At 40.8% G+C, this 26,642-nt stretch overlaps 1 protein-coding gene across 1 annotated transcript in view; it reads right to left on the bottom strand.

The window, feature by feature from the left end:
- LOC147718191 (extracellular calcium-sensing receptor-like) overlaps positions 1–26,642 on the bottom strand; it is a 149,552-nt gene that overhangs the window by 101,630 nt on the left and 21,280 nt on the right. The window contains exon 3 of the mRNA XM_086967155.1: positions 7,593–7,754. Coding sequence (XP_086823281.1) covers positions 7,593–7,754 — 162 coding nt within the window. The remainder of the gene's footprint in view (positions 1–7,592; positions 7,755–26,642) is intronic.

Genomic DNA, 26,642 nt, shown 5'->3' with positions numbered 1-26,642 from the left:
TGAAAAGGCAACATTGAGGGATAGTTTAATACTGAATTGTGTTGTATGACAATTGGTGATGGTCAGAGGGGTTGTCATACAATAATAATTGTGTTTGTATATGACTGCCACCCCCTCCTATCTTTTCCACCCGATCTTGCCTTCTGACCATATATCCTGGAGATAGTGCTTGATCTAGGTCAGGTGTGGAGCAAGCCTGCACCCAGGTATCTGTAACGGATATTATATCAAGCTCCTCATCCTCAACTAGTAGCCTAGTTTTTGTCATGTGTGCTGGTAGAGATCGGGTATCAATAAGTGCGATTTCCCACAGAGCCTTCATTACAGGCATACAGGAGGTGTGCCGCAGCAGCCTGGGCGACTGACGCCGGGCGCTGGGGATCACGGTTCGATCCCCGGCACCGGTGGCAGGTGACTGCCCAGCACCATGTGACTCTGGGCAATAGCTTTCTTAATCTTCCCGATGGACCCAAGCCAGGAAGCCTACGGGTAGCTGTGCGCTTTACAAATACAGGGTTACAAACCCACTGATACATTTTTTTGTCAGTGTTCCCTGTGCTTACCATGATCTGGCAACACTACGTGAGCACACTGGGGAGCAACTGTGTGCCTCCAAAGTAATATCTCTTTAGCATTGTATGCAATGTGTTAGAGAGGCACGATCTGGCCCTGAGGGTGTTTATTTTCAAACAGGATTAGTGACCCTTGCATATGCCAGCACATTTCAATCCTTTTGGATAGAATTAAACAAAGAACTTGCCAGGAGTTTAAATCCAAACCATTGAGATATTGCAGTACTTGATGCTCCACCACTTCACTTAGAAATAATATTTAGTGACTTAGGCTTCTTTAACAAAACCATGTGAAAGATAGAAACAAACTTGACACAGACAAAGTGAACATTTGTGCATTGGAGAAGCAATGAATGCCTTAAAGTGAGCCTGTGTTTCTCTTACTGCCTGTGTGAGTGTTCATTCCTATAACCTTACCCCCTATTCTTTGAGACAAGATAGAGCACTGCTCAGTAGAAATATGATGGTGCAGGGTCTGTTTGTAGTTTTTGTAAATTTGTATATAGATCCTCTTAGATGTTCATATCATTGTGCATAATATTATAGGCATTCTTATTCATATTACTATTCATATTACCATAAAAATGTCCCTGGTGTATATATAGAGCAGTAGATTATAATATGGAAGCCTCTAGATGTGCTTATAGTTGTGCGCTAGTGTGTGTGTATGTATGTGTATGTGTATGTTTAGTAATTTCTTGTGAAGTCTGTGATTGCCCAAAGTCCATTGCACTCCTTGTGTGTATAACATTTAGGTTCCTGCCTGGTTTTGTATAATGACTTCCTGGGTTCATGTTGGACTTGGGACTTCTGCCCAAAGATTCACGTGTGCAGATGAGGTGACCATTGAAGTCTTTAAAATTGTTACACAACCTCTTTAACTCTTTCTGTAATTTTCTGCATTCATTAGGATTTAGGCCTAAAGTCTGAGGAATTAAACATTGCTCATGAGCCATCTGAAAACTGCTCATGAGGGGGAACGTGTACCTTGAACCCTGCATACATTGCATGTACGGATTACCCAATGCCCACGTCCTTCTAGGATATTGAGGGATCATAGATTTCAAAATCAATCAAAATTATCAGATGCTTTTATTAGTCAGGTTTGAATACAGAAACGTGGTTCAATTATTCTAGGACCAGTATAGCTGAGAAGAAATGTGTTCCAAATGTAGAGTCTTTTTGATTGCTACCTCCCCTGCAGGGTAATATTGAGTCTGGATCAAGACCTTAAAAGAAGTGGTGCTAGAACTAACCTTCAAAGACATTTTTAAGACGTTTGCCTCAGTAGAAGGATGATAATGCTTTGCATCATTCAGACATAAAGTTGGCCTGCCTGCCAAGTTTAGAGCGCCATAGACTGTGAGGCACTCAGGAGTAAGGTGGAAATAATTCCCTCACTGGCAGTGCATGAAGACGCATGTCTGCAGAGTGGTGGAGAAAGGGGGCGTAGAAGTCATTATTGGACTATAGTGCGCGCAGTCATGAAGTTGCCCCCAGCCAATTGTTTAAAAAGTTATGTCATTGTTGGCAGTTGCTTCACCTCACAATCTGTGTCTGGGGGAAAAGCTGTCATGACAACCTTCCTTCATTCATGACCCTTCACCCCGTGCTACAATACGTCTATATCCACTGAGGTATAATGACTCTATGAAAGAACTTTCAAAGATAGGTAGATTATTAAGCAATATGTTATCAACCACAGAAACACAATTCATTTGGCCTTCAATGTACCATTTATCTACGTTATGTACACAGAGATTTTTAGCACTGTGAGTAAGACCTCCGACCCTTGGTCTAGGTCGACTCCCTCCCCACAGCTCTGCTGTGCCATTTCTTACCTCCAGACCTCAACCTCTTCCTTGGGAGGTTTGAGGCTGCTGTTTGCTCCTGTGCCTGCTGCCCGCTCTAACTGGGACCAGACTCCCATGCAACCACCGTAACCTTTCTCAGCCGTTTTTTTTCTTAAATTTTCCCTGTTGTGCCACTGTTTTTGTACCCATCGGACAGGTCTCCTGCCTCCACTGCTGCAAGACCACCCCGACCTCCAACACCACCGATGCCAGCACCGGCTATACCCTAAAATGCCTCCTCCTCAACATACGCCGCATAAACAAACATGCCATGGAAATCTGAAACCTACTTGACTCTTGCTCGCCCGACATCGCCTTCTTCACAGAGACCTGTAATAACTCATCCTCCGCCCTGACATCAGCATGGCCATCCCAAACAAATTCAAGATCCAGAGGAAAGACCGCCGAACCACCCAGGAGGGGGCCTCACCATTGCCCACAAGAGCACCCTCTACCTCACCACCTCCAGTGAAACCTTCCCCTTCACCGAACACCTGCACTTCCAGATCCAGACCACCCCCGAAGCCACACTCCGGGGAACCCTCGTCTACAGACCCCATGGCCCCCGAACACCCTTCGCCACCACCATCACCAACTTCATTGCACCCCACGCCATCACCTCAACAAACTACATACTCATTGGAGACCTGAACTTCCACCTCGAAAACCCCAGCAATCCCAACTCCACTATCCTTTGTGACAACCTCACCAGCATCATACTTAAACAACTGATCAACACACCGACCCATACAGCAGGACACACCCTCGACCCCATCTTAGCGGCTGGAAACAGCATCCCATTCAGCCACATAATGCAGCCACCACGGACCAACCACCACTGGGTACACTTTACCATCAACAAACCCAAAGCACCCAAGCCAGCCTCACGCCCACCATGAAGGAACTGGAGCAAGGTTACCGATGAGCAACTTAACTCCATTGTCACATGAGACAACCACACCTGGGTACCCGATGCAAATACTGCAACCAGAGAAATCCACAACTGGATCTCCAACTGTGCAGACGAGCTTGCCCCGCTATGCAACACAGACAGACAACGCCCCAGGAAATCCGTCTGGTTCACCACCACTCCTCAAGAAGCCAGACACACCTGCAGATGCCTATAGAAGAACAGGAGAAGCACCAAGGCAACTGAATATCACACCACCTACAAGGACGCCATGATCAGAGCCACCAAGCGGAACTTCATACACATAAAATCCTGGCCAACTCCAAGAAACTCTTCAGTGTCATTCAAGAATTTACCAACCCACGCAGCAAAGCCAGACATCACCCTTTCCCAAGACCTATGCAACAAGCTTGGAACCTTTTTCCACCTCAAGATCAAAACCCCTACAACAACTTCATCGACCATCCACCAGGCGCCACAACCACCCCTCTAACCCTCTGCCCCCCAGAAACACCAGCCAGCCCACTATCTCCAACTGGACACCGATCACGGCAGAAGACAATGCCTCGACCATGAAAAGCTTGTACTCGGGGCCACCACCGTGTGGTTCTGAAAATTCTAAACCTGTGTTTTAAATATCATAATTCTGTTATGAATTTGGTATCAGCGAACCGCAAATAACAAATGCGGTATGCATGAGTATTTTCATCATGTTACACCAATGGATTCACTGTGCATTTGAAGGTTTTGTATTGAACACTTGGGTTCCATCTTGTGAATAGCAGCCATGTTATGCATTGCCCTTACAGTAGGCTCTCACCATGGCAGAACAAGCATTTAAAGGACATAACCTTACCATGGGTTTTTCTGTGAGCTTGTATACAATTGAAGTTTGGAAACTAATTTTTGCTGCGTTGCTGGCATTGATTTAAAGTACTATTCTGTTTAGTAAAAGCAGAATAAAGTCCACTCTCTGTGGAACAGTATCCCTTTTCATCTGAGAGCATTGATCAGGAACACCATTGTTTCACTTAAACATATAATAAATTACTGAAATGCATAGGAAGCTACATAAAATGTTATTAGATAATTCTAGGATTTGCTTTCTGCTTAGGATTGTGCAAGTATTTTGCATTTGACTTTTGCTTTTCTTTTTCTCTTGCTTTTTCTGAAATTGTATTATGGTTTTTGTTAAATTTTTGATTGGTTACCATTTGCCAGTTGCAGGGTCACGTAGGAGTACCAACGGTTCAGTTTGTGACCTGAGTAGTGGCAGTAGGCCTGCAGGACTTGCAGTGTCCCTATGACCTGCTAATAATCACAGCTGAAGTACTCTACCAAGATTGCGTGAGCGAAATTAGAAAATGGAGATTGTATTGAGGAATGACGATAAAAAGCAAGAGATGAAAAACCGAAATGATAGAATATTGTTCTCTAAGTGCGGTATAGCTCTATCTATTTTAATACTTTTATGTATTTTCTTGGCTACTATATTTTGGTTTGTTTCTCCTACACAATTGACGTCTGCACCAACTTCTCAACCTACTCTTTCTTTTTCTACTGTTTCTTCACATGAGTTTCATATTTTACCTGAACATGAACTGGTTCGGTCAGAGTTTACTGATAATTCCTTTTGTACAGTTTCTACATCAACACCAGCTAGTGATGAATATAGACATGGACTCAGATTAGCATGAGTATAGGTTATTGCCTATGTAAGGGCAAAAGGATGCTCTGTGGTTCTGAAAATTCTGATCCTGTGTTTTAAATATCATAATTCTGTTATGAATTTGGTATCAGCCAACCGCAAATAACAAATGCGGTATGCATGAGTATTTTCATCATGTTACCAATGGATTCACTGTCTTGTGAATAGCAGCCATGTTATGCATTGCCCTTACAGTAGGCTCTCACCATGGCAGAACAAGCATTTAAAGGACATAACCTTAGCATGGGTTTGTGCTGACTTCTGCATGACCTGACGAAAGCTGACCCTGTTGCTTGAGGCTAACCTCGCCAAGCCAGTTCCTTGTTCAGCAGCTGGCGCAATAAAGATCAAAGAGCAGGACGTGTCCAACTTTATGGCCCACCATTCCCACTCCTCTATTTCCTTCCCATCTGTTTCTGCCTTTCCTTTAAGACATGTTCATCGATCTGGGTTGAAGGTTTTATGATGGGTTTGTCCGGTCTGATTGAACAGGAAACCAAGCATGTGTGCGATCCTTTTTTAGCCTGGACTTATCTTGAAAGTGGTGCTTTGTGTGCACGTCCTGGGAGTGACCAACATAATGCACTTCAAAGCAGGAATGTGTGCCGAGGGCACAATATTTTGTATAAAAGGCCTGTGCGTAGGCCATGCAGACAGACTCCCTCATCCAGTTGCTTTATGTGTGACTGGGCGACAGAGCCTCACAATTAATTATAATAAAGATGTCTTTTCATATTTCAGATTCTCTGTTGATTTCTTTGCCACTTTTGAATGGACTACTTATTGGTAAGACCCCTGAGAAGGAGTATTGTAAATATTTGGTTCTTCAACCGACCCCTGCCCCCTTTGGATCTACCACAAATCTGCGGCAGCCATCACACCCAAACTACAATGCACCATCAACACCACCTTCAAAACAATCACCTTCCCAGACAACTGGAAGCATTCAGAAGTCAGACCTCTGCTCAAGAAGCCCACAGCTGACCCCGCCAACCTCAAGAACTACCGGCCAATCTCGCTCCTCCCCTCCGCAGCCCAAGTTGCAGAGAAAACAGTCAGCAGGAAACTGACATGCTTCATTGAAGAGAACACAGTCCTTGACCCATCCCAATCCGGATTCCAAAGCAACGACAGCACAGAGACCACCCTACTCGCCGCCTCAGATGACATATTCACCCTCCTGGACCAAGGCCACTCCACAGCCCTCATCAAACTCTACCTATCTGCAGCATTCAACACCATCTCCCACCACACACTACTCGCTAGACTACATGATGCAGGCATACAAGGAACAGCCCTGGACTGGATCGGATCATTCCTCAATGGAAGAAGCCAAAGGATCAGACTCCCCCCCTTCCTCTCTGACCCCACCTAAATCACCTGTGGAGTCCCAAAGGGTTCATCCCTGAGCCCCAACTTCTTCCACATCTACATGGCCCCCCTCGCAGCCATTGCCCAACAACACGGCCTCACATTGTATCCTACACCCACGACACCCAGCTCATCCTCTCCCTCACCAAAGACCCCACCACTGTCAAACTCAACTTCCAGAAAGCAGTGCAAGACGTTGCAGTCTGGATGACAAACAGCTGCCCAAAGCTCAATGCTGAGAAGACAGAAGTCCTGATCCTCATCCTCGGTACCACCCCTTCTGCATGAGACATCACCTGGTGGCTGACTGCCCTTGGAAGCCCATCTACCCCCTCAAACCACACCAAGAACATCTGCATCATATTCGACTCATCACTCACCATGAACTGACAGGTCAATGCCGTCACCTCCAGCTGCTTCAACACCCTCCACGTCCTTTACAAGACCTTCAAGTGGATGCCCCCTATGTCAAGGAAGACAGTCACCCACGTACTCATCACCAGCAGACTGGACTATGGAAGCACACTCTACGCTAAAATAAACAAGTCCCTTCTCCGCAAACTCCAGACAATGCAGAACATTGCCGCCAGACTCGTCCTTGGCATCACCCGACACAAACACATCAGTCAACACCAACTACGCCTCCACTGGCTCCCAGTGGAGAAAAGAGTCACTTTGAAAATCCTCATTCACGCCTACAAATGCCTACACAACAACGGACCCAAATACTTCAACAACAGAATCAACTTCCACGTACCCAAAAGAAACCTCTGATCTTCCAACCTCACACTGACTGAATCCCCGCTAATCCACAGAGCAAGAGCAGGAGGAAGGACCTTCACTTACATTGCAGCCAAGACCTGGAATGAGCTACTGGCTGACATCAGATGCTCCCCCTCCTTGAAAGTCTTCAGGAAGACCCTCAAAACCTGGCTCTTTGGCTAAACAGATCTGCGGACCCCCCTCTCAGTGCCTTGAGACCCTCATGGGTGAGTAGGGTTCTTACAATTCCCTTATTGATTGATTGATTGATTGTGAATAATTTCTTGTTTCTTCTACCATATTTATAATAAAGATTATGCTGCACAGAAAACACAAAAATACAAAAAAAGATGACAAAATAGAATTAAACAATCACCAAGAGAATTTGACTCTTAAAACACATCTAAAATCCGTACCTCAGGAACACTGTAGCGGTCTAGTATCGAAGCCATTGCGATGGAAGTGGAAGATGTGCCACCTCCGACAAAGCCAATTATATTGGACAGAGGCTGGCAAAAGAAGTTTGGGACCGGCTTCTCCATTCCAGTTAGGATGGAAAGAACCCCTTCCACAGCTCTCTTTGGAGACAGACAGGAGTCATAGACCTTTAAGGCCAAGGTGATGTTTGGAAGCAGATAGGGGTTATCATTTACCTCAGAGACAGCAAAGAGTAATCCCAGCACGTTCCTGTAGTATTGTATCTGAAAACTAGCAGAGGGTTAAAGATATTAGTCAGGTAGAGAGGTGAAGATTGGCAATTGAGAGGATAAGCACATATCCATGTAAAACGATATAAATGATAGAAACAAAGTATAATTTAATCTAAATGAATACTTACTTTGAGACAGTACAAGTAAATCAAAGGTACAAACATGCATAAAATTAGATTGAGGTGTGGGGAACAACATATAGGGGCCTATTCCGATGTTGCACAGACCTAAGTCCATTTGACATCGGGCAGGAGCTGTAACCAACCGACCTGCTGTCGTCGGTTACTGCCCTGCTAATACGATGCGACCGAACAGGGTTTGGTCGCATTCATATACTTTACAATGCAAGCATGGTTTCTGACTGGAAAGCATGCTTTCAATGTAGAAAGCAGGGGTGCAGTTCATTCCTGTACCCTATGGCTGGCACCTAAAGGTGCCTGCCACTGGGTGCAGGGATCCACGGAGAGGCACCTTGGGTGCCCCAGACCATCATCCGGCAGCCTCACACCCATGGGGGCCCTGCTGGGTGCCCTCAGAGACAGCTTCTGACTGTCTTTTCATGCCTGACAGACCGGCATGAAAAGGCAGTGAAAAGCTATCATCATACTCCCTCGGTCGCACAAAGGCGATCGGGGGAGTACTGGAGGATTTCTGGACTGTGGACAGGCTCTCCGAGCCTATCGTCCGCAATGTGGAAATCCGAGTTGGATTCCTTCCCGACCGAGCCCATTGGAATGGCTCGGTCGGGATGGAATCAGGCCGGCACTGACCGATTCGGGTGGAAGGGCTCCGAACATGGTTCAGAGCCTTTCCGGCCGAAATCGGAAATGCCACTATAATGTTGCTTCCATCACCAAGGAGCAAATACCATAATAACAAGGCATGTCAATACAACATGGTATCTTCGAACGTGTTTAACCAAATATGTATAGACAATGCATTCTGATATATCACTATGCATTTGAATATAAAAAAACAAACTTTTGCATTGTCTTTTGCTGGAGATCTTTACAAAAAAATATATTTTAATTACAAGCAGTATTATGTTACTCTAGTAATATAATAATTAAAATACACAAATGAATGTTTATTAACATGATTCATTTCTTTTTAGAAAATCTGAACAAATATGGGCCTTCCATTCCCACACCTAACTAGATTGAAATCTTTGTTAATAAATATATAGTTTTCTGTAACAGTAAATCTCTTGTATTGAAACAAAATCCAGAAAAGTATTTACAAACAAAAACAGATGTGCTAAAAATATATTCTAAAAACAAATGACATTATTTTGTCATCAGTCATCTCTAGACCTCTGATGGGACAGATTGACTATGTTCCAGTGGGTGAAAATTGAAGACAAGCACATACTGCCAGCTACATACATAAATACATACCAATATAATCACAACTAATATTTACATACCTGAAACAGCTGGTTGAGGAATCTGCCTGAACATTTCCTTAAATTTGCCTCGCGGCGCCCCGGACCTTCCCTGAAAGTTTTGGGGGGATTTGTCAAGCGGGGGCCGAGATAAAAGGGGGGTCCCAAAACCTGTTTTCTCCATGTTAATTTCCATAGGGCGGTCAACCTCACTTTTAGCCCGAACGGCTGAATGGATTTCCACCAAACTTTGCAAAATTGTAGGGACTGGTAGCCCGATGTGCCTTTGCTATGTCTATTGCTATGGCTATAATATATATATCTATAAGCGCTCCCCGGTACGCGCACCAGGGCGCTAACCAGCGCGCTACGCGAGTTCGCGCGCGCAAAAGCTGAATGGCTCTTGGGTGTCTGTCAACATTCCAAACAGTCCGGAGCGGCCACCTTCTTGTGTCTCGGTAGGATCGAGACACAAGAGGTGGCAAAAACAAAGGGGGAAATGACCATAAGGGGCAGAGTAGACCCCCCCTGACCACCTAGGTTTGATGTGGGGGCTATAAAAGGGCCCTGCGGGGCAAAAAAAAACATATATATTTTTTTGATTTGCGCGGGGGGAGCGCCCGGTACGCGCACCGTGGAGCGTACCGGGAAGCGTTCCATGGGAAAAAAGAATGATAGAGTTTTTAAAAAATGTAGCCTTTTTTTTAAAATTGGAGGTAGTTCTAAAAAGAACTGTTTTTTTTCTTCTTTTTGTTGTTTTATATTTTTTTTATGTTTTTTGAATATTTTACTTTTTTTGGCTTTTATGAACTATTTTATATTTTTTTGTTATTTTTATGGGGAGAAACAAAAAACAGGGAATTGAAAATGGCTCAACTGGAGCAAAAAAATAAATCAGGAAAAAATTAGGGTTTTTTGGGGCAATTGTGGTTGTCACCAGCAAGGAGGATGAGCTTTATGCTCTGTTCACCATGGGAGATGGTCTTACCACAACAAATACATGTAATTCTGAATTCCCCAAACCGTGGTTGTATACAAGGGATCGTCTCCCTTGTCTCTGGTTCCGATGGAGTGGGTTGCTTTCTTTTGGAGGTGGTGGTTGGAGATTGGGGAGGGTTACTGGCCAGTTCTCTCACCTCTGCGGCAGAATAGTTGTCTGGATGCTTGCGCTGCATGTGTCTAATCATGGTATTATTACCAAAAGAATATTTTTTGTTAGGGTTCCCCCTTGAAAGTTCCATGCCACAGATTAGGCAAGTCACCTTGGGCGCATTGACTTTCTTCTTGCCCTCTGGGATATAAAAAAATCTCCCATACAATGTGCTGCCTTGGTTTGTATGGGGTATTGTCTTCTTGCAGCCACCTTCTCCCCTCCTCCTCCACCTCCTCCTCCTGCTCCTCTTCTTGACCACCAATGTAATGTTGTGGTGGTCCTCTTGGTGGTGGTGGTGGTGGTGCAGATGCTCCAGCTGCTGCTGCTACTGTAGCCATTTTAAAGTACAAAATATTTCTGATAGATTTCCAAACAGGTCTTCCTCAGTCAAAGGACAAAGTCAGAATAAGGAATAAAGGTGGGGTCTTTCATCATTTGGAAAAAAAACCTGTCCTGAACAAATGAAAAGTGTTATTTTCAGGTCACATGTCCCGGGCTTTCATCATTTAGAAACCAAAACTGTTCTGCACCAATAAAAAGTGTTATTTTTAGGTCACATGACTCGACGCGCTTACGCGACGCGCCACCGGGCGTGCTCGGGGGCGCTCTATGGGGCGCGCAACGGGGCGCGTCGCGTAAGCGCGTCAGATGATTATGTTGCGCGATCGTATTCGCTCGAGTATTTCCGGGTGCGCTTACGCCGTGCGTATCACGCGGACGCGGCTATGCGATACGTCATGATGTTTTCGTTCGCGGCAATAGCGCTAACGGGACGCTCACCGGTGCGCGACCCGGGGCGCTCCGAAAAAATGCGCTTTCCAGTGCGCACACCGGGGCGCGCACCGGGAGCGCACCAGGGCAAAAAAATAAATAAATAAATACCAAAAAAAAGTATTATATAAATATACAATATAGGATTCATTATAAAAAATATTACATTTCATAGGTTTTAGGCCTTATATATAATTAGGAATTAGCATTTAAAAAACCTTTGAAATTCACTGAAAAAACCATAGGTTTCACACCAGTTATAGTTAGCTGGAAATTTTACTCACATAAAACCATAGAAATTCCAACTTTATAGTTAGTTGGACTCACTATAACAAGCGCGCCTGCAATGCACTGCTGATGACATCACATATTACATCACTCATGACATCGTCAGTGACATCACTCATGACATCACTGATGACACCATCCTTGTGACAGAGTGACAGACCTCCTGTTAGTGTAATGTAACCCTTGAAATGGATATTCGAAAGTAGAAACTAACATTTTCAAAAAAATGGAGATACCCATACCAGTTACAACAACCAATTCAGTAATTCCACCATCTATATACACATCCACTTATTTACAAACAGTTCTATATAGTCACTCATACATATACTCACTCATCATATGTAGTGATACTCGCGCCAGGATACTATACTTTTTAGTAACAGAGCGCGCTACAAAAGCCTCTATAATAATATAATATACATCTATACATCCTGTTATACACCGACAGTCATCCAAAAGTTACTCACACACATACTCACACATGCAAATAAATTATTGAACATCCATTTATTTGCATATAAAACTATACACACACTACCTCTTTACTTCCAAGGAAACTTACACATACTTACTCTCTTAAACAATCACTTATATAAACATATACTTATTTAAACAGGAACTCTTACAATCTCTTACTCTCACATATACTCACTTATATACATCAAAACTCACATACACTAGATTAAAATATATGTTGTTACTAAAAAACACAATAGTGAGACAGTCATTCACTCACTAACACACACATATACATACTCATCTACCTATACAGTCCTGGACATATGCTGTCTTCAAAACACATACAAACAGTGAGTCAGTCACCAACCCATGCAGCTACTTATACACAAAGTGAAACACTGATACATATATTTCAATATTTAAAAGTTACTTGCTAATATATGTATTCAATAAAATACACTTAATAAGGCAGTTAACCAATCATGTTTTTTAAAAAAACATCCATTTACACACTTATTTAACCATTTATTCTTCCATCAACCTTTACAAATACAAATATTAAACATATTAAGTAGGTAATTTTTTTCCTATGGGATTTCTGAAAATTCTATGTCGAATAACTTTGGCGTTTGTGGACGGAATTGGCTGAAATTTTCAGGAAAACGGCACATTTTGTTTCTGAGCAGCCCCTGAAAATTTGGGGGGGTTTCGTCAAGGGGGGGCCGAGAATAAAAGGGGGGTCCCAAAACACTTTTTCCCATTCATTTTTCCATAGGGCGGTTGGACTCACTTTTAGCTCGAACGGCTGAATGGATTTACACGAAACTTGGCAAAATTGTAGATATGGTTTGCCCGACGTGCCTTTGCTATGTCTCAATATATGTGCTCCAGTGGATTTTGAGAAATTAACGTTTTAAAAAATAGATATATCTGTGACAGTGCTCCGGTTAGCGCCCCGGTTCGCGTACCTGACGCGTAACGGAACTTCGCGAAGTGAAGCTGATTGGCTCTCCGGTGTCTGTCAACATTCTAAACAGTCCGGAACGGCCGCCATCTTGTCTCTCGGTAGGATCGAGAGACAAGAGGTGGAGAAAAACGAAGGAGGAAATTAATGAAAGGGGGCAAGGTAGACCCCTCCTGACCCCCTAGGAATGATGTGGGGGCTATTTAAGGGTCACGTGGGGCAAAAAATAAAAAAAAATAAAAATTAAATTTTTCGCGGAAGAAGCGCTACCCGGTACGCGAACCAGGTAGCTCACCAGTAGCGTAACGGGAGTTCGCCATTTTGTGTTTCGGTCGAATTTAATCACAAGATGGAGGAAAAACAATGTGGGAAATGGGAGGGGGCCCGGGAGACGTATCCTGACCCCCTAGGCTTTCTAAGGGTGGCTGAGGAGGCTCATATATGTCGAAAAAAGAAAAAATAATTGAGTTTTTTGCGCGGTTAGCTGCCGGTACGCAAACCGGGTAGCGAACCGGGAAGCGAACATAAGTGAAAATTAGTGAAAAAAGGCATATTCGAAATTTTTAAAGAGTAATTATAGTTAAGGTAGCTCTGAAAAGAGCTTTTGGGTTCTGTGTAAGTTCTAGGTACTTATAAGTAGGTACCAATACACAGTCTTACATTTTGTATGAAAACTCTGTTTCCCTCATCTGAGAAGTGCACACCATCTTCTCTGTAGATATCTTGCATGTAGTAATGCAAGTTATTGTTGTAGATGGAGCCCATTCCATTGTCTCTCATGTAAGCTGAAACAGACTTATTTACATGCTTCCTCGCTTTCTCAATTTGTGGACAAAATTGATTGGACCACCTCCATTTCTACTTTGGCATATATTTGAATACACCAATGCAGTTTGAGGAAAAAGTGCCATAAATTGCTCAAAGGTGTCCTTTAAAAGCATTTCCAGACCTACCCCAGTCAAAGTGCCCAAATCATTTCCTCCACAGTGCACTATTATGAGGTCAGGGTTTGGCAAATGCAAAAAGGTTTTCACCAATGGTATCAATTGATGAGATCTCAATCCTCTCTGCCCAATCCATGTGATTTCCACATTTTGTAAATTGAGGTTGTGTAAATTTCTGTTATCAGCATACCTGTGAGCCCAGTGGATGTAGCTATGTCCAAGAATCCAGACAGAAAACATGGTGAGAGGAGGTTCTGCTGCAGTCAGATGAAGTGTGGGAATGAAATGGCAGTTGAAACAGTAGGAGTTTGTAAAGAAAAAAAACTGTGGAGTTTCAGTGCTAATGATTCACTAGTAGTGATTGGTGGATTTCCATTTCTGAAAACAGAAAGTTAGGGTGCATGGATGTGTTCTTTGAAAGATGTAATTTGAATGGTTAAGAAAAAATGATTTTAATAAACATTGCAGTGAATTAGCAGGTGTACTGAGAGTTCAGAGTTCATTTGAAACATTGTTGTGTGAACTTGTAAACATGAGAAGTCTATCAGGAGGTAGTTGCTATGGAAAAAGGGCAGAGGGGGGAAGGGTGTTGATTTGAAAAAAGTGAAGGAAGAGTTTTGATTGGGTGACATGAGAGATATGTGTGATGAAATACAGCATTTCTGTGCCTTTGTTGGTTGCAGCCTCTAGAGTGCATACCCTTTGCTCTGCTAAAGAAAAATTGGTGTGTGTCTGAGACAGTTTTGAAATTCAAGAAGCATTTGCTAAGGTGAGAAAAAATTCATTTAATTTAGATAGAGACTAGTATAGTTTATGGAGAAAATAAGGAAGCCAGCTGTGCATTAAAATGTTGTTTTGTGTCAAGTGTTTTCATTATGTTTTCTAAAAAGATTTTGCTTCTTTGACAAATTATAATTATAGATAATGTGAAGTATTAGTACTGACAGGGTGTGCTTGTACATAGGAGCTGTGCTGTGTTTTCAAATTATGACCAGAAAATCGGTTTAAAAAAAAAAGAAACGCTTTTTACATTTATGAGAAGGACAAAATGGTGTCTGCTTCTTTAAATACATATTTCACTTCCCACCATGAATATGGGAGAATAATTTGCTTGTTTGTTGGTTTAAAAACTCGTTTCTTGAAGTCATTTAGGTTTCACAATATGTTCTGCAAGAGTTACATAGTCAACATGGGGGTATATTTACAAGGCTTATAAGCCACATTCACGTCATTTTCCCCACTTTAAAAGTGACTTTAAAGGTGGTGCAAGGTCCTTGTAAATATACCCTCATGAGTGCTTGGCAAATTTAAGTCATTTTCCCCTGGTGCATGTGCCTTGTAAATACGCCCCTATGTGTGCTAGACAATTTTAAGTCACTTCTCCCATGAATCTGGGAGACTAATTTGCTTACATGATGTGTTTAAAAATCGTGCTAAGGTGAGAAAATATTCCTTTAATTTAGAAAGAGACGAGTATGCTTTTTGGAGAAAATAAGGAAGCCAGCTGTGCATTTAAAATGTTGTTTTGTGTCATTTGTTTGCATTATGTTTTCCAAAAAGATTTTGGTTATTTTACAAATTGTAATTGGAGATAATGTGAAGTATTAGTACTGACAAGGTGTGCTTGTACTTAGGAGCTGTGCTGTGTTTTCAAATTATGACCAGAAAATTGTTTATAAGGAAAAGGAATGCTTTTTAAATTTATGAGAATTTATTTACTTGCGATGTGACTCCTGCAATGCGTCGCTTTTGCGGAACAGATGCATGACGCATCTGTGCCGTTTTTGCCCCATGGTGCTCCACATTGTAAATGTTAAAAGTGACGCATAAGTGGTGCAAGGGCATTGTAAAGACACCCCCATGTGTGCTTGGCCATTTTAAGTCATTTCCCCCTGGTGCAAGGGCCTTCTAAATACGCCCTCATGTGTGCTTGGCAATTTTAAGTCACTTCTCCCTGGTGCAAGGTCCTTGTAAATTCGTCTTCATGTGTGCTTGACCATTTCAAGTCACTTCCCCCTGGTGCAAGGGCCTTGTAAATACGCCCCCATGAGTGCTTTGCCGTTTCAAGTCACTTCCCCCTGGTGCAAGGGCCTTGTAAATACGCCCCCAAGTGTGCTTGGCCATTTCAAGTCACTTCCCCCTGGTTCTAGGGCCTTGTAAATACGCCCTCATGTGTGCTTGCCCATTTCAAGTCACTTTCTCCTGGTGCAAGGGCCTTGTAAATACGCCCTCATGTGTGCTTGGCAATTTTAAGTCACTTCTCCTTGGTGCAAGGGCCTTGTAAATACGCCCTCATGTCTGCTTGGCAATTTTAAGTCACTTTCCCCTGGTGCAAGGGACTTGTAAATACGCCCCCATGTGTGCTTGGCAACTTTAAGTCACTTCCCCCAGGTGTAAGGGCCTTGTAAATACGTCCCCATGTGTGCTTGGCAATTTTAAGTCACTTCTTTCTGGTGCAAGGTCCTTGTAAATACGCCGTCATGTGTGCTTGACCATTTCAAGTCACTTCCCCCTGGTGCAAGGGCCTTGTAAATATGCCCCCATGTGGGCTTGGCCATTTCAAGTCACTTCCCCCTGGTGCAAGGGCCTTGTTAATACGCCCCCATGTGTGCTTGGCCATTTCAAGTCACTTCCCCCTGGTTCAAGGGCCTTGTAAATACGCCCTCATGTGTGCTTGGCCATTTTGAGTCACTTCCTCCTGGTGCAAGGGCCTTGTAAATACGCCCTCATGTCTGCTTGGCAATTTTAAGTCACTTCCCCCTGGTGCAAGGGCCTTGTAAATACGCCCTCATGTCTGCTTGGCAATTTTAAGTCACTTTCCCCTTGTGCAAGGGCCTTGTAAATACGCCCCCATGTGTGCTTGGCAATTTTATGTCACTTCCCCCTGGTGCAAGGGCCTTGTAAATATGCCTTCATGTGTGCTTGGCAATTTTATTTTAATAACAATAACATCAACAATGTCTGTTGTGGAACAATCTCTAGATGTGGAACAATCTCTAGATGAGGAACAATCTCTAGATGAGGAACAATCTCTAGATGTGGAATAATCTCTAGATGAGGAACAATCTCTAGATGTTGAATTAAAATTATATAAAAGTTTTCAAAAACACCCTGTGTGAAGTGTCTTTAATAGAACTGTGAAATAGAGTCTCGAAATTAGTTGAGATTAACATATAACAGAGCACAGGTCATATGTAGAAGCATTCCATTCCATTGCTACTATTTGAGAGTTTAAAATGTGTCTATGTTGTTAAATTACTGTAGGTAGAATTGACAACTAGTGTGTTAATTGTTTGCCTACTGTTATTGGTTTACTGTTTGGTAATAGTGGTTAATAACATTTTTTTAAAAACATTTTCCACAGATTCAACTGAAGATCTTTTGAAAAATTCAAAAATGCCCTCAAGGCAGAGGAGAAAAAAAGAAGCAAAGCGACTTACACTCCACCTTGGTAAAGATTTGCAGCAGTCCTCTACTATAAAATTGTTTCAAGTAGCCAAAAAAAGCTCCGGGAAAGAAAATGAAATCATTTTTAAAAAGTATCCGCTGCCAAAAAAATACCACTACAGAACATTTTTTAGTGCAGAAGAAGAGAGACAATTTAAAGGGAAAGGAAAGGCCCGTCAAAAAAGTTTCTGCTACAGCAGGAGATAACTCTGTGCATGGCAGTAGAAGGGAAAATCAGTTCAGGGACATTCGTAGACGAATGTTCCGCAACAGGATAATTGTCAATTTGTTAAAAAATATTAAGAAAGGTCAACAGAAAGTGGCATTTTATAAGAAAAAGAAAAATGTGGAGAAAATTATTGATCAGGCTTTCGAAAGTAAGCGAAAGTTATTTATTTTGGTAATCAATAGAATTAGGAAACTAAACAAGGTAATTTATGATTTCAAATCAAATAGTAGATGGAAGAGAGTAGTTAATCGTAGTAATTTTTGTGAAGTTTTCTCAGGAGAATGGATACATAGTTCAAGTTGTGAGGCATTTTTCAATGAGGAGAGTTACTTCCAGGACAATGATTTGGTGCATGCAGTTGACACCAGTGGTCGTGCATATGAGGTGAGAGACGGTTGTCCGGTTGAAAAAGAAAAACTTGTGTCTGCAGATGCAGAAGAGGTGTTAGGTGATGAGGTTTTAGGAAGACATCCTAAGGGTCCAGTGTACACCTGGAAGTGTAGTAGTGTTTGCAGTGTGCGACAGGATTCCATCAATTTGCTTTGTGATTTTGTTCGTACATTTAATAAGAAAAGTTTAAAACAGAAAATGAAGTTGTTGCAAGAATTAGATCCTTGCAGAGTGAGAGAAGTAACAGGTTTGCATGGTCATTCACTGGCTTGTCTTTCCAGAAGAGTATGCCAGAGTGTTTTTCATCATTTCAGGATGCTAGCAGTGCATCATAATAAAGTGAGGAAATTAGTGAGAATGTTGTATTATGCTAAGAGTCCAGCAATTATGCTTAAACAATTAAGCAGTGCTCTTTTGCATGGTTCCGAACTACATGTGAAGAATATTTGTGAAGAAATTGAGTTCTCTTACTTTGCTAGTAAAGAGAACAATGTTGAAATTGACCCAGTAGAAGAAGGTAATGTGGAAGAGAGTGTACAGATTTCTAATATAGATACATTTCACAAGGAAATTTCCATCTTTCAGGTGAAATCAAGTGAGAGGCCGAATTTCACTTGTGTGTGTTGTCGACGGACTTATTATAAGAATCAGACTAAGTTAGTGGGTTTATATGCAAAAAGTGAAATGGAAAACAATAGTGAATGGAAGGATTTTGTCACATACTTGATGGTAGAAAATAGTTTTGATTTGGGATCAGACCAACGTATGTGTACTTATTGTTTTAAGAAATTAAACCAAAACCGGATGCCTGCTAGAGCGGTTCATAATAATCTGGAATTGGTTGACATTCCTTCTGAATTGAAGGATTTAAATACTTATGAATCTATTTTGATTCAAAGTGTGCTTCCCTTTCAGGCTATTGTACGAATGGAGCCAAAGACAGGGAAATTGCCTCCAGCAGATTTACAGAGAGGATTAAAGGGAAGAGTTGTTTATTTGCCTTTAGATTTGAAGAAAAACATTAATACAATTGGAGTAGACAAAGTAGAAGATGAACCTCTGGTTATCCTAGTTAATGGGGTTCCAACAAAGAGTAAGAAAATCTGGCAAGATTTAGTGGATGTAAGGAAAGTCAAAAAGGCAACATTGTATTTGATAAAAAACAATGAGTACTACAAGAACGTATGTGTTGCAGAAGAAAAAAGTAAGTGAAGAAGAAGACAGCGAATTGTGTGCTGGACAAATTGAGAAAGTAGAAGCCTCTAAAAATGAAGAAATATATGAACATTATAGTGTTCATCCTTTGCATTCCAAGGAAGTCATGCGGAATGCTATTGAGTTGTTTCAAATGAAACAAGCCAAAGGGAGTCCCATTAGTGTTTGGGAGGAAATTTTGGAAGCTCAGTGTTTTCCACAGTTATTACACACAGTTCGAGGAGGACGATATGATGAGCGACCTGATCAAATTCCTGCTTCTGAATACCGGACTTTACGATTGTATGCAGAAGATCCTAGGTTTCGTCATTGCATTCCCTATTTGTTTCATCTACTGTTTGAAAGTGATCTGTCTGGAATGTCTTATGCAGTGAACCACATCTTGAAAAGTGGTGTACAACTGCGAAATATCTCGGCAAGGGACTTTATGGATAAAGTCAATGTGCAAGACAGTATTTTGGATTATCACCTGATTAATCTCATGGCATGTCAGCCTGGTACTAATGAGTATTGGTACCGTCATCATGGTGACTTAAAATGTATGCTGAGGAACTTAGGAACTCCCACATGGTTCCTCACTCTCAGCTGTGCTGAGTATGGCTGGGAAGACTTACTTGAATTTCTACGAGAGGCAAATGAAAATATTGAAAATATTGAATTCAAGACACCTGGAGAACTGTGCTCTTTGGATCCAGTGAATGTATGCAGGTACTTCAATTATAGATTTGAAGCTATGATGTCTTTCATCACGAACAAGAAAAATCCACCTCTTGGAGAGGTGTTGGATTTCTTCTGGAGAAAGGAGTATAAAGCAAGAGGTGCTCCTCATATACATATGCTGCTATGGATCAAAGATGCACCCAAATTTGGAACAGATCCGGATGACTTAGTGATGAGTTTCATAGAACAGTATTCTACATGTGCTGTTCCAAAGACAAAGGAAGACAAAAGTCTAAGAGAACAAGTTTTACGGTTTCAAAGCCATCGTTGTGGAAAGTACTGTCGTCGTAAATTCAGAAGCAAGAACAAGTACTACACCAAATGTCGTTTTGGATTTCCACGATCAGTGATATCTAAAGGAAGAGTAAACAATTTGATGTCTTCGCTGCAACATAATGTGACGAGGAAATCACCCAAAAATACATACAATTTGAAAAGAAACGAAGAGTCCAAGTACATCAACGACTACAACCCAGTGATTTTGTCCATGTGGAATGCTAACATGGATATACAGTTTGTGGCTGACAACTGTATAGCTGTGGCTCGTTATGTGACGTCTTACATCACAAAAAAAGAAAAGACAGAACTGAAGGATATGTGGGAGGACATTTCCCATGAAAAGAGCCTCAGTAAGAAGTTGTACAGTTTTAGTCTGAAGATGTTGTCGCATCGAGAAATCGCAGCTTACAAATGTTCTGACCGGTTATCTTCAGCAAGTCTCAATGCCAGATCTAGGAGTATCATTTGGGCGAGTCTTGGTCTTGCTGCAACGCGTAATCGAGTTCTGAAACCTGTACGGGAAATTGAGTATTTGACGGAGAAGGAGCCAAGCCGTACAGATATTTTGAAGACCAACATGTTGGATACATATTATCCAAATAGAAGCAGTCACCTGGAGAATGTTTGTCTGTATGAGGTTCTACAAAATTACATTTTCAAGATGAACATCAAAGAAGATATTGATAAAGGAGTGTATGCTGTAATTGGAAGTGAGGGATGTCTGGTCAAGCAAAGAAGCAATTGGTAAATCATCGAAAATGGAATTGCGAATCTCCAGAAAGAAAAGAGTTTTTCTATTTAGCTCTTTTGCAACTTTCTGAGCCTTGGCGTGCAGAAGAGGAACTGCTTGGAGATTTCCTCTGTTACGAAGACTCTTTCAATGCAGTCAAGGAGTCCATAGAATGTCCTGTTTTTCCAAAATATCTAGGAATGTTGAATGCAGAAATCGAGCAGGAAGCAACAATTGCAGCCGAGATTGCTAGAGACAGTTCTCAGGACAGTCAGAGTTCTGTTTCATTGAGTCAGGATCCACTAGGAGGACCAGTTATCGAAAATGAAGCTGCCACTGCCATGATTGAAGTGGAAAGAGCCATGGCACATGCTCAGGAGGATGCGGTAAATTTAGAAGATTTGGAAAGACTACTCATCGTTGAGCAGAGGAAAAAAGATGACGAAGTTACCAACCAAATTGATCATGGATTAAGTCATGAGAAGAATGAGTGCTCATGTACGTCGTTGAAGCCTGTCCGACTGTACGTGAGTGGAGAAGAAGGAACTGGAAAAAGTTTCCTCATTAAAGCAATTTCATGTTATCTGCAGAAAAGGACTGAGTCATCGCTGTCTTGTGTTGTCACCGCTTCAACTGGACTGGCAGCACATAACATTAAAGGTATTACTTTGCATCAGCTACTGATGCTGTCAGTGGAGCATGATAACAAATTACAATAACACAAGGTACCTGGAGATGCTTGTTGTGAAGAATCTAGAGTCCTGAAGAAGATGAAACTTCTTATCATTGACGAAGTAAGCATGGTTTCCAATGTCATGCTTGCCTTTGTGCATTTGAGAATGCAGGAAGTTCTTAAAACAGAGTATGATGTGTTATTTGGTGGCAAACACATCATTGTTTTTGGTGATCTTCTGCAGCTGACACCAGTGAAAGGACAACCAGTCTTTAAACTGCTTATGCATGAAGATACCAGGAAGTGCCTAGGGAGCATTGGCAACGTTAACATATGGTTAAACTTCAATTATGCTGAGCTGCGTGAAAATATGTGTCAGGCGAAGGATGAAGATTACAAGAATATTCTACAATCGAATCGGGAAAGTGACCGAGCGTGGGAAAGAAGCTTTACATGCACGATTACTGTCAAATTTGTATCCAGAAGAAGACGTTCTGCCAGATAATATTTTTCAGAAAATTACTGAGAAGAAATCTGGAATATGTTTGATGCCAACTCTTGCAGAATGTTCCATCTTCAACAACAAAATGTTGAATTTTGAAAACTAAGAGATTGTGAAACTGGAAGCTATTGCCAGAATAGAGCATATGGGAGCAACAATTACGTTGTCTGAGAATTTGAAATCTAAATTGGATTCATTAGAGAAGACTATATCTAAAACTGCTGGTTTTGAAAAGAATGTGTGCTTAATTTGCCGTATCATTTTGAGAAGGAATTTACATGTTGAAGGAGGTCTGGTAAATGGATCAATGGGTAATGTTGTTGATTTTGAGAAATACAGAAATAGAGATGGAATTGAATTTTTAAAAATTAAATTTGATGGTATTTAGGAAGTACAGCTAATTGGTCGTTGCACAGCTAGGTTTTGGCTTGTAAAAGACTTATATGTTCGCCGTAAGCAATTTCCTGTTTGCTTGGCATATGCGGTGACAATCCATATATCACAAGGTTTAAGTGTAGACAGTGCTTTGGTGAATATTGGCAGTTCTGTGTTCAAAGAGGGTATGGCTTATGTAGCATTGTCATGAGTCAGAACTTTATCGGGATTGTACTTGATTGAGTGTGATGTCACAAACATTTGGGCGGATGTAGATTGTGTTAAGGAATACAATAGGTTAAGAAGAGAGTATGCGCCACATTTGCCTCAATATCCTTTGTTTGAGAAAGGTGTGGTAGGCCGGAAACGAAGAAATGTCACCAATAGTAGGGAGGTTATAGCAAAAAGACCAAAAGTTGATGAACCCAAAATTGTAAGCAGAAAGAGAATGAATTCTGTTGAAGATGTTGTTGGTTTTCAATTTGAAAATAGTTCTGGTGTCAACTGCTATGCTAATGTAGTGGTTAATGTTGTCTTTTCTCTAGAAACTTTAAAAGAACAGATTGTGATCAATTCGGATCAAAGTTTTTGCTGTTTGTTGAATTCTGTGTTAGAGATATGTAGCGCTGATAGAACAAGAGTAGAAAGTGTGTCTGAAATTCGAAATCTGTTAGACAAATGTTCAGGTCAAACACAATTCTCTCAAAATATTCAGCAAGATTGTCAGGAGTTTTTAATGTATATGCTTAATGTATTGCAAGATGAAGGTGTAGATGTAGATCATCTGTTTGGCCTTTCTTATCAACTGCGAGAATTGTAGGGTATCAAGTACTACTAGTGTAGACTCAGAAAGATTTATATATTTAACTTTGCCAGACAGTAAATCAGTATCCTTTAATAAGCTAGTAAAAGCAGCCGATCAAAACATGGAGTGTAGCCAATGTAAGTCTGCAATGCTGTCCACATTATTTATACAGAGATATGGCCAGTATTTCATTTTAATGTTCCAACGATGTAGGCCTGTTGGAACAAAATTGACAACTTTAATTAAAAAATGTGTGGCTTCTCAGTTGTCAATATCAGGAAGGACTTTTCTAACTTTAGCAATTATATATCATGAGGGTCCTTCAACAACATCAGGACATTACACAACTTATTTGAAGTCTGGAAACGGCTGGTCATTCTGCAATGATTCTGTTTTAACTTTCAAAAAAAGATTGCCTTTTCACCTTAAGAATTCTTACCTGGTGTTCTTACAACCAAAATTTTAGGGAATGAATCTCGGGATTTGCTCTGAGGAATTTCAAGAGGTTCTAATGGCTCCTACACTATATGGCCTTGTGGATAAGTGTAGTACAGAGCGAAAACTGTTTGTTTTAATAAGCTAATTCAAGCAGCAGATCAAAACAAGGAGTAGAGGTAATGTAAGTCTGCAATGCTGTCCACATTATTTATAGAAACTTATGGGTGAAATGTCATTTTACAATTCCAACTATATTAACCGAATGAAAATAAGTTGTCAAGTCTAATTAAAAATGTTTTGGCTACACAGTCGTCGATTTCAGGAAGAACATTTGTAACTGCAGCTATTATATGACATGATGGTCCTTTGACAACATCAGGATATTACACAGCTTATTTGAAATGTAAAAAAGGCTGCTCTTTCGGCAATGATTACCATTTGAAGCAATGTTGCCTTTTGACTTGTTTTCAGAAGTGAGAATTTAGGGTAGGTAACTGGACTATAATGATTCTAGGTGTTGATATAATTTAGTGTGCTGTTTTAAATTGCTTTGTATGTCACATTTTTGTTGAAACGATGGAGCTTTTCTTTCAGAAAGTGGCGGGCACAAAATAATAACAGCACAACAGAGTATAAGCTGTTCATAGGACATCCTTTGACGTCATGGAAAGTAAGTTACTTTTGAGGAGTTCTGATTTCTGATTGGTAATATTATAAGGGTTTTTTAAACACAACCACTTTGATTGTGTTTTTTTTTCCCCGCTGTTATATGATGAATACCTTCAACTCACTGTTTTTAGTGAAATTTGATATATTCTGAGAACAGCAAAAATAAACCATTTAATATGTATAATTAATTCTGTACTTTGAATTGTGATTTTTAATATGTACTCATCTTGTCTCATGCTCACTCATCTTTTACTACCTTCTATCCATCCTCTTTAGATACTCACATTGCCTTTTGTTTTATTCTCTTTCACCCTTGTTCTCTAACTGCACTTATCTTTCAAACATTGTTTCCCTATTCTAACTCTGCTTTTTTCTTTTCTCCCTTGCACCATTTTCCAGCTTTTAGACCCTCTGTTTCGCTTGTCTTTTCCATCTTTCCTCCCTTTGTTTTCTAAATTAAAACATTTTAGGTTCTCCTTTTTTGGTGCAATCAGTTAGTATAACTCACCCTCACTTACTTTTTTTTCTTTCTTGCCTTACTCGGTCTATATCTGACAGTCTTTCCTTCACTTCTTCTGTCTCTTCTCTCCCTCACACTTTTTTCCTTATTCACCCCTTCCTTATATAGTTTACCTTACTCACTTTCTTTTAGTATCTTACACATCTTCAATTTAGTTTTCTCTTTCATCCTTCTTTTCTGTCAATGAAACTTTCTCTTAGTAATTTACTGTATTACAATTTCCTTTTGTCTCTATCTGTCTATCACCGTTTCTTTCTCTTTCTTTCTGCATGTTTATCTCTAACTTTATTTCTTTGTTAAATTGAATGATTTTTAATCTTTTCCCTTGTCTTTTCTAATTTTGAAATACATCTTTTAATATTTTTAAAATTTTTGTTCTTTCTTTCACAGATTGAAAGTATAAAAATAACAAGTGACTAAGTTAACGACAATTATAAGGTAAATGTTTTGTACTCTTTCCGTTACATCTCTATCACATTTAACTTCTATTAGTTCCACTGCTTCATTTCATTAACCCTCAGTTTCCTGCCTTTGCTACTTCCCTCATTCCTTTTCTATTACCTACTTATTCTACTCCTTCCACTCCTTTTCTCAGTCCCTCTGTTTTCATAGTTCCTCACTCATGTGCACTCAGTCTGTCTCTATTACTCTCACTGTCTCTGTCTCTTCACTCTTTCACTACTTGTTCATTATGCTTTCTCCCTGTAGTTGAAGCACACTATGTTATTTACATTTCTTTGTTGCTTCAATTATTCCTTTTCTGTCACTTCTTCTTTTCTGCTTTCTGTTTTTTCTCTCTGTTATTCCATATGTTTTAACCTTATTCACTGTCACACATCTTGTTTTATTCCTATTTACTTTCGCTCACTGTTTTATTAACACCTTCCCTCACGCTTGTTGTTTTAGTCCGGGTCTATCCCTACCTCTCATTCCACATTCTTTACTGTTTTTCTTCTTAATTTGAACATTCACTCACATTCTCCAAGTAACTCTTGTTATTATTCTTCTACTCTCCTTTTTTCCTTTCACTTCCTTATCTATTTTGTTTTTCTCAATTATACCCTCTTACATCTTTTCTTTGGAAAATAGATCTATTAAACAGTATCTCTGAGTTACTCCCTCTAGCTGTCTTTCTTTTAACATTACTCTCTGTTTCCTTCCCTTATACTCACTCTTCCTTTTTTTAATTTTTTTTTTCTGTTTCGCTTTCGGTTTGCGTACCGGCGTGCGAACCGGGAAGCGAATCAAAAGAAAAAGAGGTTGCCAGAGTGCTAAACATTGTAGCAATTTTTTATAAATGGGAGGTAGTTCTGAAAAGAACTTTTTTTATTGTTTTTGTTGTTTTAAATTTCTTTTATTATTTTTATGAACATTTTTTTACTTTTTTTGTATTTTAAGAACGGTTTTATATTTTTTTTGATTTTTTTTGGGGGGGGGGGGGAACGAAAATCAGCCATTATAAAGGGCTCAAAGGGAGCAACAAAAAAAAAGATAATTTACTTTCTGGGCCGTTTGGTACATTTATGATTTTCATAAGCTCTGTTAATTAGAGTTATACTTTTCTCCCCATAGGAAATTAATTTGCCGCAAAAAATACAGGTATGCTTCATGTCCCCGAAGTTCATCTGTATGTTTGGGACCGTCTCCCTCACCTCTGGTCCCGTCACTGCCTGTTCTGTTGATGTACTGGCCACAGGAGTGGGGTTTTCCTGCAGGTCACATACCTGTGCAGCACTGTAATTAATAGGGTGCCAGCTCTCCATGTGGTGATGCATGGTGTAATTCCCGAAGCTGTATT

The sequence above is a fragment of the Lissotriton vulgaris genome, chromosome 4_1, assembly GCF_964263255.1.
Source record: "Lissotriton vulgaris chromosome 4_1, aLisVul1.2, whole genome shotgun sequence".
NCBI lineage: Eukaryota > Metazoa > Chordata > Amphibia > Caudata > Salamandridae > Lissotriton > Lissotriton vulgaris.
This window is presented reverse-complemented; position numbering and strand designations above follow the sequence as displayed.